This window comes from Zootermopsis nevadensis, unplaced genomic scaffold (genome assembly GCF_977971745.1).
Source record: "Zootermopsis nevadensis isolate Lab colony 2312 unplaced genomic scaffold, Znev_1.0 Znev_ptg000006l, whole genome shotgun sequence".
In the NCBI taxonomy this organism is placed as follows: Eukaryota; Metazoa; Arthropoda; class Insecta; order Blattodea; family Termopsidae; genus Zootermopsis; species Zootermopsis nevadensis.
The window spans coordinates 13,541,574-13,558,590 of record NW_028259138.1 but is presented as its reverse complement, the minus strand read 5'-3'; the positions used below and the strand labels follow the sequence as shown (position 1 = coordinate 13,558,590).

The 17,017-nt window shown below is 36.4% G+C and overlaps 1 protein-coding gene across 1 annotated transcript; it reads left to right on the top strand.

The window, feature by feature from the left end:
• The first annotated feature begins 54 nt into the window (after window positions 1-54).
• On the top strand, window positions 55-16,787 carry LOC110838899 (post-GPI attachment to proteins factor 2-like). Its single transcript, XM_022082550.2, has 5 exons — window positions 55-1,683; window positions 2,131-2,482; window positions 4,250-4,523; window positions 5,307-5,519; window positions 6,249-16,787. The coding sequence occupies exons 2-5, from the start codon at window positions 2,297-2,299 to the stop codon at window positions 6,431-6,433; spliced, it is 858 nt and encodes a 285-aa protein (XP_021938242.1). The 5' UTR covers window positions 55-1,683; window positions 2,131-2,296; the 3' UTR covers window positions 6,434-16,787.
• Window positions 16,788-17,017: the final 230 nt, after the last annotated feature.

Genomic DNA, 17,017 nt, shown 5'->3' with positions numbered 1-17,017 from the left:
ATGGGGAAACCAAGGTGAAAGTTAGTTACAGTTTCATCTCTTCATATTTATATATGTGTACAGAAATTTTCAAGCCATCTTCAGGTACTTTTTGGAGTAAAATGGTACACTGACAAATTTGAAACTATAAGTGCCATGTTAAGTCTTCCAACTGTAATGCTGTGGATAGATACCAACATTTTATAGGAACATCCTGTCTTCATCTTCAAACTGTATGTTCCACTGAAATGCTGGTATCTACTTACACACAGCTTTAAAATCTGGAATGCCAACAAGAACCTTAAACCTCGTTTAAAGTCTTGTAAATTCACTAAAGTAGCATGCCTTGTATAGGGTGAGGCAGCATTCTTTTGATTTATGTAGTACAGAGGTCCACTGCATTTTCCATAGAGATGTTTTTAAAAAATTACCTGATGATAGCAATACAGCGAATATTCAGGCGACATTATAACACTGAGAGATGTGGAAAAGTTCCTGATTATTTACCACCAAGAACTGGGTACGAACCACATCTTCAAACCTTTTGCTGACATTTGTGTATGAATCACAATTCTGTTGAGAATGGGTGGTCTTTGAGGATTGGTAGCAAAAGTGGCAGGCTAATCATGAGCTATGAAGTCATTAAACAAATAAGAATTAATTCTGTCTGTAGCTCATGGAAATTAACATATTCACCAGTTGAGAATCTCTTGTACCACAGAAAGCCCTACAAATGGCAGATGTCAAGTTGTTATCCTGATGACAGTCAACTTTGTGGTCTAAGATTGAGGAGGACGAAAGTATGCTTGAAGGTTTAGTTTTTAGTGATGGGTGCCCTTTGCTGTATGTCTCAGTAAAAGTGTTATATTTCTGGTAAGGAATAAATTGTTCATATTTATCACACATAATGTGGAAAGGCTGTGGTAACGAAAAAGTCAGTGCTGATCCAGTCGTGGAATGGTCTCACATTCCGAGGCAGTTTCCACTCTCACAAAAGTGCCCCGTCAAGGATAGGTTTGGTTAGGTTAGCTTAGCCATATTGCATGGTTGCTTTATTCGAGTGTTAAATGTAAACATGTGGAAATATGACGTGTTCAAAACCATACATACTTCTACGTTTACACACTGTTTGCTTTCTGCTTTCCAATTTTGATGTTTTCCACTACTTTGTCAATGCTACCCTAATAAACACACCTAACCAAATCATTACATGTTGAAAATAAATGCACGAAAACATTATCTGTGCAATCCACGGACCATCGGTTGCCGTCTCTGATGATGTGTATTTGTGCTTATTAAATCACAGCTAAACTGCCTGGTAGAGAAAACAAACTTCGATATTTTGTCATGGCCCTGCTATGTTGGCAGATGTGGAATATAAAACGGCCGTCGATTGCTCCACAGTAAAAAAGTAATTTTGTAAATCTCACGAAGTACCAGGGTCCAATAAGTGAATTTCTTCTCTTCTTTATAGATGGACCGTGTATAATGTTCAGAAAGTGAATTGGAATACGGACCAGCTAATTGACTTAGAACGCACCTCAATATAACTTATCTGAAACGCTCGGATATTTCTGAATAGGTTCGTGCGAAAGGGATTTGCCGAACTGGTGAATCAGTGGTGATGAGAGGAAACTGCTAATATTTTATTTACATACGTTTTGTGGATGGCATCGATGGTGTGACTAATACATATTTCAGTAGGTAATTAATGGATATACGGTACACTCATAATTGCTTTTCTAGGCACCCATCCTTAATTTTATGTTGTATGGAATGAAATGAACACTGTCAAGAATATTTTGTTATCCCAATTGTGCATAGCCCATACACCAATGATCTTCCAGTAACTTGATTTTATTTGCTTTATGTTAGATGTGTTTGCCGTGGGCGTTTTACAGGTAATGTAAGAGCGTCTGGTTCTTATTATTGTGACAGTGGCACTTTCCAACTGCATGAATGTGAATTTCATTAAGGTGCAAGGATATTCGTATACGCCAGTTTTTTGGTTTATATTATGGTGAAAGAAATTGTATGTCTGTCAGATGTTTATATAGCTTTACTCCAAATCACCTAACACACCACCAAAACACCTGTACAGTAATTTGTAGTACTCTTTATGAAAATTAAAATGTATACCTCTTATTATAGGTGTGGAAGGAAGAAGGATAATTTCATCAAAGGTTGCTTTTGATGAATATCTAATCATGGAAACAAATTTGCAGTTATATGTTCAGTGTGAAGCAACAGAAATAATAAAGTTTTTACTGTTACCTGCTGCTTGAAAGAAGAAAAACATAAATTACCATTAGGCATAATGGTTGAGGGAATCAGTCAAAAGATGGAAGGGAACTCTTTGTGCAATAAGACAGCAGTTTTTTTCATGATAAGTTTTCGTCAGCTTTGTATTGTGACAGTGTCTCTACCACTGTGTGCACTGCTCATTTGTTTTGTCACTGCCTACATCTTCCAGCAGGACGACATTCATGAAACACACTGTCGAGTAAGTACATGTGTCCACCGCTGAATGTTGGGAAATATCCCTTGAAAGTACATTTGTTCTCTGTGCTTTATGTAATTTGTGTTACATTAGGGTAACTTTACAGGACAGTAACCATGTACTTGAGCTTCTTTAGCATGCACCCACAATTCAGACTTAGAAAACTTGTGTTTTATTTAAGATTACTAGATTTTCATGCAAGTATATCCAAATTAAATTAAAATATACTAACATGATCTAAGTTTTTACCAAATTTGGGTGTTTTTTATAGAAATATGTTCAAACTCAAACTTTGCTAGTGTCCTACAACTGCAGACATTGTTAGTATTTATGCAACTGTTTAAAAACATTACGCAAAAAGAAAAATACTCAAGTAACCATATTGCAAGAAAAAAGCTTTAAGTTACGGGACATGGTTGAGTGGTTTGCAATCCTGCTTTTAACTTAGGAGATATGATGTATAAATCCCTCCAGCCAAGTGATGTGATCCTACTTTAAAATGGATCATTCACACTTCCACATCCTATCAAGTTTATCGTTTATACACATCACACCATTTGATGCAATATAAATTATGTAGCACAGTCAAGTAACCCAAAATACAGTTGTGTTATTTTTAACTTTTTTGAAAAATACCAACAGAATGCTTGAATTTCATATAGCATCATGAGTTTTATTTATTTCTGTGTGTGCGCGCACGTGTATGTAGTGGTGAGGGATGTCTGTTTTGTTTTAATACGTGAGGGAAGCATACTCAGGTATCTGAGAGAACTTGAAATATGTGTCTTGCAAATGCACTGTCATGTCAAAAACTGAAAGTGATCATTTTATATAATTAGTATGTTGATAAGTAAAAGATAAAAACTTGTACTGCAGTGGAAATTTAACCCATATTTAAAACCAGTATTTCTTGTGCGTTTTTCTGTCTCCTGTCTTTAACGTCTGGTATTGTAATTTATGTAAGGAGGACAACGTCAGTCACACCAGTGGTATGGTTATTCCCTGTGAAATTACATCCTTTAAGGAAGATTTGTGCATCATCATTAAAATTCCCTTGCCCCCTTTAAAAAAAGAAAAATTCACCTGTTTTGGAACTATTGCAGTGTAACTAGAGTAAGACTCCATGTAGTTGTGCCACTTTATTTATGTGCTGTTTGTAACAATTTATGCCTATACTGAAGCTAAAGAAAGCAGATATCATCCCTCTTGAAACATATAGTCTGTATGAAGTCTTCTGAGTTGTAGAGCGATGTAGTCAAATTCTACGTGTAGTTGTTATGCGCTACGTTACCAGGGAGTGGTAAAAAAAGGTATAATAAAGTAGGCATGCATAAAAACTTTCATATCTTTGCTGCTGATACAACTTCTTTAACGCACGGGAATTAATGATGGTGATGTTTTGATGAATAATGAAGATACATGATTTTGATTGAGTCATGTATTAAAATTTGATGAAAAGGTGTGAACAGTTTTTAATGCTTTTCTTGAATATAAAAATCTTTCATTGAAAAGTTCCAAATTCTTACTTGCATTTGATCATAATCTTGTTGAATGCTATATAATCTAATGGCTGATAAAAAACATCTTTACATAAACAAAAAAATTATTTTCGTAAACCTTTGCAGATCACAGTGCAGACTTTGAAGGAACTAGATGTATAATTTGATAGAAGAGTTTTATTTTTAAATTTGATAATATCTGTGTAAAACACCGTCCAGTGAATGTATCACGATATTGAACCCCTCGGTAAAAGCGGCTTTCATCTTTCAGGTGTACAATGTTATCCCCTCCATCAGCGCAATCACAGGTATAAGTCCGCAGCGCTACTTGTGGAGGGTGTGTGTCGCATTCCATATTGGCCCACGCGTTATCATTGCATCGATGTACCACACCTATTACCGTTCGTTGCTGTCTTCACAGACTCCAGGTCCTAGTCACCCAGGCAGCAGAGGCTTTTGGCTCCTAAACATAGCATTTTGGCTCAGCCTTGTCGAGATCGCCGCTCTCTGTGGTGTTACCTACATCTCTAACAGGGAAAACTATCGTATGTATTAAAAAATGCATACCGTATTAGGTACATCCCTTATTCCAAGATGTTGGAAATATTAACGTCCTAGTAAAAAGAATATTTATTGTTCCGTGTGTGTGTTCGTGTATATGTGTGTGTCATAGATCAGATGAGATAGTCCAGAAATGCATACATAATTTTTGTGGGTAAATTTTGCTTGGATTGTGGTCACTTGGGTGGCCTTGGAAATGGTATGGTTATACAAGGCGTAGTGAATAATATCAAGACTGCATCTTTGAAAGAAAAACGCTGTATTTAACAGGAGTGGAAGGTAATTTCCCTCCCAAGTAGATTCCTTCAAAATATGCACAGTTCACTAGGTTGAACACGCTTTGCCTCTTCCATTTTTACTTAGATGATCCAGACCTCAGGATGACTGGGCCCACATGCCTAGTTCTAACTGGGATTTTTTTATTTGACCCCTGGGGCTTTGCCACTCTGGCCCTTCCCCAGCGTTCTTGCTTCATTGGACCATGGCCTCCTGCTCTGTGTGTCTGCAGCTTTGGAAATCCATTTTCTATCCTCACAAGGCTTCATCCATGATGGGTTGGATCACCGCAGGCCTTTTCCCCCTCCAGGCTGCCTCACTTTGCCCCCTCCCCCCGCCTTACCTTCGCAGTTTTCACGTTAGCTACCGATTCATTGTTCGTACTGGTTGAAGGACACCTGTTGCTTGCACTCGAACAGTTGTTTTTACTGTTTTATTCTGGTATTTGCTCACTAGGACTAGTATTAAAGAAAGTTATTTTACATTTCCAGCTGTACATGAGAAAATCTTCATGGTGTTCATGTTTGGGTCACTGAGCTACATGCTTGCCACAATCAAAGTCTTCAAATTGGTGAAACCAAATATGAGTGATTCTGAGAGGAACTCATATTTAATAAAAAAGTGTCTGTTTGCAACTTCAATTGTGAGCACTGTTGGACTTTGTGTCTTTTTTCTTAAACATCGCCTTCTGTGCCATGATATGGGTAAGTCTGTACTTTTATAATATGAAAAATAACTATTATGGTTATGTATGGAACACCATTTGTCCTGATTCTGTATGAATGCTGACAGTACGTTGAAGTACGTACGTGCCACTTTCTTATTTTCTGTTCAGAACCACATGTAATTATTTCCTTCCCGCATTTGATACTACATAATCTTACAGTATACACAGTATCATAGAATGAAAATTATAAGCAATACTTTGTAAATTATTTTGCGCATCTAACATTTCAGCTGCGTAGTGGCCAAAAAAACACTGGGGGCCTTAACTAACTCTGCATATACTTAACTAGATATCTTGAAAACAATTTTCTGCACTGCCCCATATTTCCTGCTGACCCACGTATCCAGAAGTACTTGTATTTTAGAAGACGTACAGTAGCTTGAATTATCAATTGCTGTGAATTACCGTGAGGTATTTTTTCTGCCCCTTTTTTTAAATATTTCTAATTTTCATGGGTGCATCGTTCTTATATTGTATAACTGTTGATCATTCCAGGCCTCGTCCTTAAAATTCTTTCCTAGCATTGCTTTATGAATTGCTTGTAATTATCGTCTGGCCCCCCCTCTCTGTCATTGTCTGGCGATTTGTCATATTCATGCATGTATAGGTTGCTCTTGCTGTTCTGATTTATGAAGTGTTGTAAAGTAAAGCAGTTGTTAGTCAGTGGAAGGGGTGGAACATATTGTATTGGTGTGTCTGTTTGCAGCATTTAGCTGGTTCTCCTTTTGCGAGTACCTGATCGCGTCAGCAAACATGGCATTCCACATGACGGTGGTTCTGGACTTTCCGACAGAGCAGCTGATTGTGGCCCAGGCATCCCCAGGCTTGGTGCTTGCAGGCTCCGGCTCAGCGTCCCAGCGACAGCGTGATCATCGCTGGAAGCCCGAGTAGTTCCTCACTAAACTTGCTCTCTTGCACTTTCTCTCGTCTCGCTTCTCTCCGCTTGCCAGCTGCTGCTCGGAGTGGCTGGGCCAGAGTAGTTCGGCAATCTAGATGCAGCGTCGGTCTGGTGTATATTTGTTCTAAAATATTGCACTGGCCCAGAATTTTTTATGTAGGCTATTAATTGCGTTTGTTAACCCTTCAGTGCAGGCGGAGCCATGTTTGTGTTAGAGAGTCAAGAATTTTGATGTAGTTGGTATTCAGCTAAAAGTTAATAGATACTGAACTTCCATCTAGTGCGTGATACGTTTTGTTTACATGATTAAAGAATTAGATATATGAGAATGCCGTGAACAGGTAGAATATTCATCAATAATGTTTAAAAAGTATAGAAAGTAGGGACATTCCTTCATGCTGAAGGGTTATAAGTATTCTTTATTCTGCCCCTTTGATGCCGTTACTTCATATTCTGTTTTTAACAGCTGGAAAATGCCTTAAAGTACGTGACCGTCACTGTTGTTTTACCGCGAATGCCAATGCTGCATGTATATTATGGACCTGGGCGTTCGGGCCCGGCCCAGCGTGGTAAGTGAAGCCAGCATGTGCCTACATATCCATCTGATGGATTCTTTTACATTTACGTGTAAAAATGTAGGCAAAAAGGAGAATTGGAGGCTTAATCCCATACCAAAGAAAAGGTTAAGATCTTTTACTTGTTTTTATTTAGAGATTTTAATCGTATTTATTTGTGTTTTATTTACTGCAGCATCAGCTCTGTCTAGTTCCTGGGTTTGTCCCCCTGTGTCAGTTTTGGGAGCTGAACTAGTCAATTATTAGTAAAGCATATTGCTTGGATATGATAGAAACACATTTTTTCCCTGAACAAGTATAATTTATTTTTAAAACATGCCGCTTTATAGCATTTTGTAGGATTACAAACAGTTTCTATTGATTCTGAGGTGTGAAGTCAAACTGCAGTGAATCAGAATATTGCTGTCCGATTAATCTGTTGCTTCGTCGTATTGCTTGAGCTTAGAATTCTGTGCTTAATGACCAAGTTCTACTTATTTTATGTACGTAGTATAATTTCAGTTTTGTCAACATGTCTTAGTTCTTAGTGCGAGAATAAACCACGTGGCTATTTATGAGACACATTCAATAACTGTTGGCTGATATATGGTCATAGTTACAACTATGCACCTGTTTAAATTTTGTAATTCTGCTCGTATATTACAATGTGCGTAAATAGCAATGTTAGGATTCCCATGGTTTTACAAAAAAAATCTACCTGTTTGATTTGATAATTAGCGTCAGCCTTGGCAATTTATATCTGTTGCTAGGGAAAGTATAATTAAAATTAAAAATGAAAATATAATTGTTACAAACATTTTTTAAATGATTTATATAATTATATCCATATTTGTAAATGAATACGAGTATTATACATGTATTTAATTATGCATTTTAATCCAAAGTTGCAGTTTCAAAGTATATGTGGAACCTATTTGCATGTCAGTCCATTTTTATAAAAAAATAATGCTGAGAGTTTATTCTCTGTGATTGTTAAGTGACAAACGTTGACGATGGGAACAGAGATTGTTCTCGAAATGTCGGCAGAAGAATCGGTTTGTTCGCTGTTCGGCCACCTGATGCGGCTCGCAGCCTGAGAATCTTGTTCTATGACGTTTTGCATTTAGGCTCAAAACTGAAACTTCATGTAGCAAAGAAACTGATATGTTCGTAACAAGCTGTAAGTAGCAGATCAGACAGTTATATTCTGATCACTGCATTATTTATTTATTTGTTTATTTATTTATTTATTTGTTGTGATAATGCATTTGTACACATACAGGCATGCATCGCATGTTTTTGCGGCCTGGATACACCAGTGTGCTGACATTGTCGAGTTGGTGTTCTTTCGCGCTGGAAACTAGGTCGCAGCTTTATCTAGTCTATAATTTTTTTTTTTTTTCCCCTTTAATTTAGCTTGAGTCCATTTTTACAGGTGATAGTAGTTTTAATAAAAACTACATAAATTAAGAGATAAACAACTTTAGTGGTAAGTCACATTTGATGACTTGTAGCTCAGTAGATTTTACCAGTTGAATACCAGTTTTACTTTGTAATCTCACTTGTTACGTGTCAATGCCCGGGATACATTTGATAGAATTTACTTTTATGTATTCAGATGCTGTTTGTCAGTACAAGCCTAACCCCTGTGCTAATTATTCTTTGTTATGTAATTCATTCTTTTGTTACAGTTGAAGAGAATAGCCAGTTTAAACTAATTTTAGAGTAGAAGGGGTTAATAATTTGGGAGGATTTTGAAAATTGCATGAGTTACATATGAATGGATTGATGTAACTTTGTGTGACAGGTTGTTACCCGTATGAACCGTGCAATATTTATTTAGTATTTACTTTGAAAATTTAAATATGCCAAAATGCAAAAAAAAAAAAAATATATATATATATAAAGCAAAATAGGAACCCGTAATTGCTCAAATTTTTATTGTCTGCACCCGTGCCCTCTTCTGTAATATTTTGAATCTTTCTGTTATGTAAGTCATAAATATGAATTTTCCATATTCTTGTTTTCATCTCTACACGGCCAAGTTCTGTGGCATTTACGGACAATAGCATGGCATATTGGAATGTAAATAAATGTTCACTGATGACCTAAGACCACTTGAGCTGTTTATTTAAAGATGAACAATATATGTTGAAAATTTTACATATCTGCATTAATGATGTCAATCATCTGCACAAGCACAGTAATAAACCTTGGCAGTTTGTTGACATCCATCCATCCATTCATTAAATGGTAACTGTAGTTGGTCAAGATGTAGCTTGAATTATGGGTTCTCCTTCGTTACTCACCCTGTGACGTGTTGTATGTTTCCAGACAGTTTGTTTGTTTGTGTGTGTGTGTGTGGAGAAATTTTGTTAGCGAATGGTTTGTATTGTTATTGTAGGAGTGGTAGACATGTATTAGGGCATCTTACAAATCATGCAAGATGCCGAGTATTTTCGATTCACATTTGCTTACAGAAATATTGTGTCGTTTGTTTCAGAATTGCAGGTTCCATTGATAGTAGTAGTTGTAAACCTTCATGCCTTGTAACGCTGTCCCTTCATTATTTTAAGTTTATGTACGTAACCACGAAACTAAACAAATTGACATAATGCAAATAGTAATGCGTCTTACATTAAGCTGGAATGTCTGTCCTGTCCTAGAGTTTTCCGTGTCCCTTCCAGGTGAAGACTGCGTAGTACCTTAAAATATGCCATGAGCGCTTCCTGCCACGTCTCTTCCATTTCGTCGTCATTGTGCCATACTTGATGCCATAGAACCTCAGTAGCTTACGCAGCGTTCTAAAGTAACTTAATAAATAATTGTCTAACTAACAGTAATTAACTTTTTATTTTTGTTGTTTGTGGTCATATTGAACCATGTGAATCTAAAATATATTTGAAACAAGTAAATGCCTGCTTGTGCCTGAAAAGAAGTATTTCTGGCTTTGGGAAATTCCATTAATCGAGTGAACCGTTATGAGTAGTTGTTCATGTGATTTTTCATGCACGTGTGTGTACTTCGTTGGGGAGGGGAGGTAGCTGGAGTTATGTTTATGTGTATTCTGTATTTATCACATAATTTACAATTTTCCTCCCTAGAATTTTCTTTATGAAAAGTTGCATGCATGATTTGGGGAAAGATTTTTAAATGGTCCATCATGAAATATATCGGTATCCTTGACCCATCTGTAGAAGCAAAATATTTTGTCTGAAAATTTATATAGGCCCAGCACGGCACATTATTTCATCCACGTGTCTTTTGTGTTCCTTTCATAGCTGCGAGTTCAAACTGCAGATTATGCAATGTCTAGCAGTGACAGGGTATGATTTTTGCTGAATCGGACCCGATGTAATATCTCGCTGCTTGCTTTGAATTCTGTACCAGCTGGTGTCCCTTTGAGGCTCTTGTTTTGATTGAATTTTTTGTTGATATCTTTATTTATGTATAAAAATTAAATATGTGAATTACTGGTAAATGGGAACTTACGTTTTCATATGCGAGAGTTATTGAATTGTACAATGAAATATGGTGTGCAGAAAATAATTGTGTATAATGTAAATGAGGAAGGAAGGTATTTATAAATGTGTGGTGTGTGGAAGTAGAAAATGAGCACATGGATGCTGTTCTTTGAGGATTCTGCTGATTTTTTTTTTTAGTAATTTTTCCCGTTTGTAACGAAACGTGTGATAATAACGTGGTGAAGAATTATAATCACCTAGGTAGAACATGTACCTGCATTTATTGTCGGCTGTAGTGGCTATCACCAAACTGCAATACTCCCAAGTCCACAGAAGGACTTAACTCGATTTACCAAACAACTGCGTCAGTATAGCGTTGCTAGCTTTGCTGCACTGCGAGTTGTGAACTGTCTTCAATCTTAAGCAAGCAGTCACATATTCCTGTAATGCCATTTTTGTGCTGCAAATTTTAATTTATTTGTTTTCCACAGGTTCGTAATATCTGTTTTTTCATGTGGTGATGGAGAATAACAACTTAAAAGCTGGCGAATCTGCCATTAGAATTAGAATTAGAATTAGAGAACTATTTACAAGTTTTTCATGAACATTTCAGTAATATAAATTAATATTAAGTGGCTGTAAGAGAATATACAAGCCAACAATTTAGTTGTTTTATGTGACGAGGCCCCAGATCAACACACATACGTACTTTGCGTTCTCTCATAAACTAAAAGATAACTGAAATGGTTTTCGTAAATGTAAAGTTTGAACCTTTAGCTTCATTTCATAGGCAGAATGTAGGTTGTAAGATGCATAGAGTATAAATTCTTGGCAGAGTGCAGTGAAGAATAATTTGAAATATAGGGAAGATTTTTCATTTATTAAAATAATAAAATGCGTTTTCAAATGCATTATAAAGTTACTGTTATGTTAATGAAGAAATTAAAAATGAAATAAATCAAAATATCTCATTGTTTCCGTTGCAAATTAAAATGTTACAGCATGTTGAAGTGAGAAGTCTCGCAAAACATTCGTCTCGCCCGATCTCTGCTGTTAGTGCGCAGCGTTGTGTGATTGTGCTGTGACCTTTGAAGCATGCAGTTTTGTGACAGCTGTTACAGGCCAGGTACAGATGATGCTTTGCTGACTACATATTCTGTATTTAGCATAGAATACCATCACACTCATGGGGGCTATTAATCCATGTTTATGTCATGTATTTACTAACCCTTCCATTTGTCATGATCGCTTTTAAGACAATTTTTGACAGAAACAGATTTTATACAATGCAGTACAGAACAAGAATTGGAAAATAAGATGGAAGAATAGAATCTGCCCCCCCCCCCACAAAAAAATATAAAATACTAATCCAAAATAAAAATATGTTTGGAAAAACTCCTTAAGATGGAAAAACACTGTTTTGTAATATCCTGAACTATCCTACTTCTGAAAGGTCTGATTTTAAGAAGCGTGATGAAGGGCTGAGGTTGAGAAAGTACTTTGCCACTTGCTTGTCTTTTGCGCATACCGATTGGTTGTTTAATATAGGAAGTCTTGCAACTAGTAACTTTATACAAGTTCTAACAAAAGAACAAAAACATAATATGTCTGTTTTTGCAATTGTGGCTTGGCATTTGTTGCTACAGACCTCTCTTCTTACTGAACACGTTATTATAAATAAAATACATGTTTTTAATGTACTTTATATTTTGTACTGCACCGCATTATTTCATAAACAGTCGACATGCGTGTCTTTTCAAAAATATAGGCTTAAAAATCATCTGTTACTTGGCGTCTTCGTAACGACCACTCGGAGTACAAAGCATAAAGCCAAGAACAAGTTACTTGCCAGTCAGAACGGCAGTTGTCGATGTACAGGAACTTAGAATGAAGTTGAATCACGGTGAAATAAATTTATGTTAAATCTGTGCCGCCACATAGACAAAAATTAACCAAGTTGTAAACTTGCAACTGCGTGTCTACTGCGCGGAGACTTTCTGAACACCATGTATATGACAGTATTGTCAGGATATGTCCGCATCTTTGCACTTTTTCGCATTCTTTTGGAAGAAGTAGACTTTGCGCAAGTAAACATCTTGCGAATTTAAATTTTGTTTATCCCACAAATCATTACTCGTTGCATTTTCTTCTCCATCAGCAATTTGTTCCCGATATTTTTCTTGCGTTCGCATTTTGGGTGTAACTGCGACGTAGCTTTGTCACATGTCATCTAATTTTTCTCTTCATGCTCTTTGTTTGTCTAATGGAGACTTTTTCACCTTCCGATTTCTTCTCTGGTGTCGTGTGATTCTGCATTCTTTAATGTTGTCTTGTAATAAAAATAAGCAAAATATAAATATTAGATCTGTGCCACATTAATCTATGCCTTTATTGTTAAAATGTTTAATAAATATCCTGAATAAACAAAGAAAAAATGATTGCACAACACAAAAAATATTAGTTGCATGTTGTATGATGCATTTTATCATCCTTGTTCTCTGTCAAGGCTTTGGCTGTCATCCATACATCCTGAGTATCTCTTCCTCCGTCTGAAAAATTATGTGGTCATCGTAAAATAGCGCTGTATTTATATTTTGTTTGTTTATTTAATTGTATTCCTTGCAGCTTATCATTTTCCACTTTACAGAAAAATCTTATATAATATCTCACACAGTATGGAAGAAGGTCCTGTCTTAATTTTGATTTGTTTTCTTGTGGTCGGTGTCCTCGTGAATCCGCATTTTGATATGGCCCTTGGGTAGCAACTCAGTTTTAGGAAATGTGTGGCATAGCACTTTCTCACCCCCAAGCCCTTAAATTATGCCCCGTTCGCACTCCTGATACTAATTAATTTATCTTGGCATGTTCAGGTCCTTCGTGCATTATAATTATTTACCATATTGTCGTCATACACATTTTGGCATAGGTACTGCACCAGAAAATGCAATTAAGCTGTTCGTTAATGTTTAACATCTAGCATTTATGTCTCGCTCATGGGATAACTTTGTCTACATGGCAGTTAATGAATAATGTAAATTTTACATGTAGGATAATTCATATTTTTCTCTTTTTCGTGATGTCCAAAACGCCTCTGGGTGCCTTTCCGAGGGGTGCCATCGGGCTGTTTGTTAAGTACGGTTCTAGTCCTTATAAATTTATTTACGCTTACGTATGTTTTGTTTTTGACCATGTTTGTGAGGTTACGTCTTAAGTTTGTTATGTATCTGGCCATAAGTGCGGAATGACCGTCTCAGGCCTCTTCCTGAAAACGAAAAAGTATTGTAGCGTTTGAAGAATGGATGTCTGTGCCCGAGAGCCTTAATTCAGTTAACGTGTGATATTTTACTACATATCATTCTTCTCTAATGCAGTGTAGTCTCAAATGCAATATACATTTATTATCTACTCTCAGTATTTTGTATAGTCTGATTGTATAACTGGTATGTATGTTACACAACTTTGTTTGTTTGTATCCCAGTAAACATTTGTTACTACGAAATATGAACTGAGGTCCATTTTGGAAGAAACATTAGCCACAGTAGTGTAGAGGCTGGTTTATAATATATTATTAGTTGCTCCTCCTTCCTTCACCTTTTTGTGCTGCCTTCCTGGCAGCGGATGTGCGTCGTCTGGCTGGACCTTTTCTCCGAGATGTGCGAGATTAATAGCGACGCTAGTTGCCAGTCGTAGCGGAGGCACATAGAGACGAAGGACACTCGCCACAAAACCAAAGTGCAATTTTACCTACCTCTGATGATGGGTGATCTTTTACAAAACTTCATTTAGTCATCGAAAGCTGAAAGTCATGAGATGCGTTAGTTTGAACTGGATTGACTTCGATTTGGGGCGTTATTAGTTTATGAATCTGGGTTCATAGTTATCAACACAGTTTTTATTATAATCTCCACATTTGTCTCCAGTTTAAACATTAATAGCATTTTTAATTAGCCATTCTTATCGCCTACATGCATTATGATAATTTACTGTTCCTTGGTGATGGATACATTGAAGATTTGCATTCTTACATCACTCCAGACATGTTCTAGCATTTTTTCATAGGACAGCACAACACAGAAAGACATCCGTGCCTTGAGCGGGACTCGAACCCACGGTCCAAGCGCACGAGGCCCTGCCTCGGACCGAGCGGCCACCGTGACTGGCTACGGAGCGTCTGGCGTTTACAAAATACGTCTCATACGAGCATCTGTCATCATTTCTTTGAATTTAAAATTTATGGTTTCAACATTTTAAGTTTCTGGAAGTTTTAATATTAAATAATGGAGAACTCATAATTCATGTTGCTGATTTATTTATGTCAAATTGGGTGTTAAATGATGACATGATTTTGAAGGTCGCTGTGTGTTTTGTCTCAAGTTCGTTCTCTGGTGTCTGTACTTAAAGACGTACTGTTCAGGGCAGAATTTTTTACGTATTTCCAGATTTCATGGTTTTAGACTGAAGTTTCAAGCCTAGTATTTGAACACATTTTTTTAGTTATTAACACACGAGCACTTTGTTCTGTGTAGTCTGAATTTTATTACCAGTTCCTTTTGTCTGCCGTTTGATTCGTGAAATATAAATATAAATCTGCGTTGGATGAATGTGATAAGCGAGAAGAGTAAATGGGTTTTATATTATTTTTCCTCCTTAATAATAGTTTGAAAACTAATATTATACGTGCCAGTGGGCAAGAAATTGCATGTTTTAACTCTTACAAAGAAATTAACCAGCACATTATATATTGTGTAGGAAATTCAAATTTGGCCCAGGATTTTTGTAATAGTATGCCAGTGAATAATTTTAGTGTTCCCTCCCTACATGTACGTACTTGCAAATTTTAGAACGTGTTTCTAGCCATTGGCGACATCAAGAAACATTGAAGGCTCTGGGTCAAGTTTGAATGACCCTTGAATTAGTGGGAGGGGTCTCGTTGAAATTCGGTCGGCAACAATTTATTTTGTGTTGTCGTCACATCGCTACTATTTATTCTTGTTCTCCGTGATGTGCTTTTGGTTGTTGAGTGCTTCTTCAGAAATGTTTAGATACTGGAAACAATTGCACGTATATGTTGGAACATCCAGGGACGTTCTTCATCTTCAGTGTGGCAAAGTTACAAGGAACCGTGGACCAATCCAGGGTTGCAAGAAGAGAAAATTAAATGAGAAAGAATGTGCTTGGAAACATTTAAATATTTTGAAACAACTTTATTTCTTCATAACCTTCACCTTAGATATTAAAATAAAGACAAAATCATTGCTCATGTACATTTAATATATAATTTTCTGAATGTGTTTTTGAGTTATTTTCATAAGAAAAAATCTTACAATTTCTCCATCATGCATGTACATAATTTGGTAAGTGTGACAAGGATCTGTGGGTGTTTATAAATTCATTATTTGTAAATAATTGCTGTAAATAGCTTTCCCTGCTATAGCAACAGACATAGTGCACGCTACTGTTTGTGTGGTTGCAGCAAAGACAGTGTAGACAATGTCTAAGAAAAATATTGCTTTAAAATCGTGGTGTCTGAATTGGGTATAAGATGGAAGCAGGAAGATAAGTGAAATTGTTTAAATTGAAATAAAAGGATTTCTTTAAAAACTCTACTTCTGGAATTTCAGCTGTGTTACAGATAATTTGCTGGTTATGGTCACATGTTGTAGAAGAAAATGCAAAGCACCTTCTGCCATCTTTTGCCTAAATAGTGCAGTATTTAGTTTTAAGTTTGTCACATTGTGTTATGTGATGTCACATGTTTCCAGAAATACCATTACGCGCAAAGGACTTTTCTTGCTTTACATTAATTACGAAGTAAAGTAATAATTTCCATTATATTTTTAATTTAGATAGTGTCTAATTTTTCCTTCTTCATTTGTTTCATACTGCAAAATCACAATCGATGTGATAGGTGGATTTTCTGATATGTGCAGCCACCTGCTGAATAATAATTAAATTAAATATATAACCTCTAGATACAGTAACAATAGTTAGAGTGATAAGACATACCCACCACAATATGGCATGACCTTGGGTTCTAAATCGAAGAGATTCATCCAGATATGGGAGGTAGTCGCGTATTTATTGAATAAACAGTAGATTGGGAGTGTGGTTAACGACTTCACACGGTTGTCCCCCATGAAAATGGAAGACTGTAATAGTCTTATCAATATCGTCGTGTGTATGTGTGTGTCGTCTGGAACGTGAATAATCTGTGTTTATTATTGCGTGTTTTTTTATCCATCTGACCATTTTAAGCAGAAATCCATGCCACAGCAGTACATAAAATAAGATGTAAACATTTGTACGAAAATATATTATCATTGATTCAATTCGTTAAATTTTACGAAAATCACCCAAGTTCCATACTATGTGTCTGTTCTGAAAGCAAATTCGCTTCTAAGAAAATGTTAAATCGATTCCGTCTTAGGGCAAGCACACATTGAAACGGTTTGTCATAACAATTTGAATTGCAGTCTTCGCATACCTTTGAAAGGAATCCTTTTCTGTGCACTCCTTGCTTCTATCTGCGTCCAATAAAATGTAGCGCATCTCGGGGAAA

Coding starts and splice junctions, on each gene's coding strand:
- LOC110838899 (XM_022082550.2), top strand. CDS start 2,297: ATGGTTGAGGGAATCAGTCAAAAGATGGAAGGGAACTCTTTGTGCAAT. Junction 4,524..5,306: donor CTCTAACAGGGAAAACTATC/GTATGTATTAAA, acceptor TTACATTTCCAG/CTGTACATGAGAAAATCTTC. Junction 5,520..6,248: donor CCTTCTGTGCCATGATATGG/GTAAGTCTGTAC, acceptor GTCTGTTTGCAG/CATTTAGCTGGTTCTCCTTT.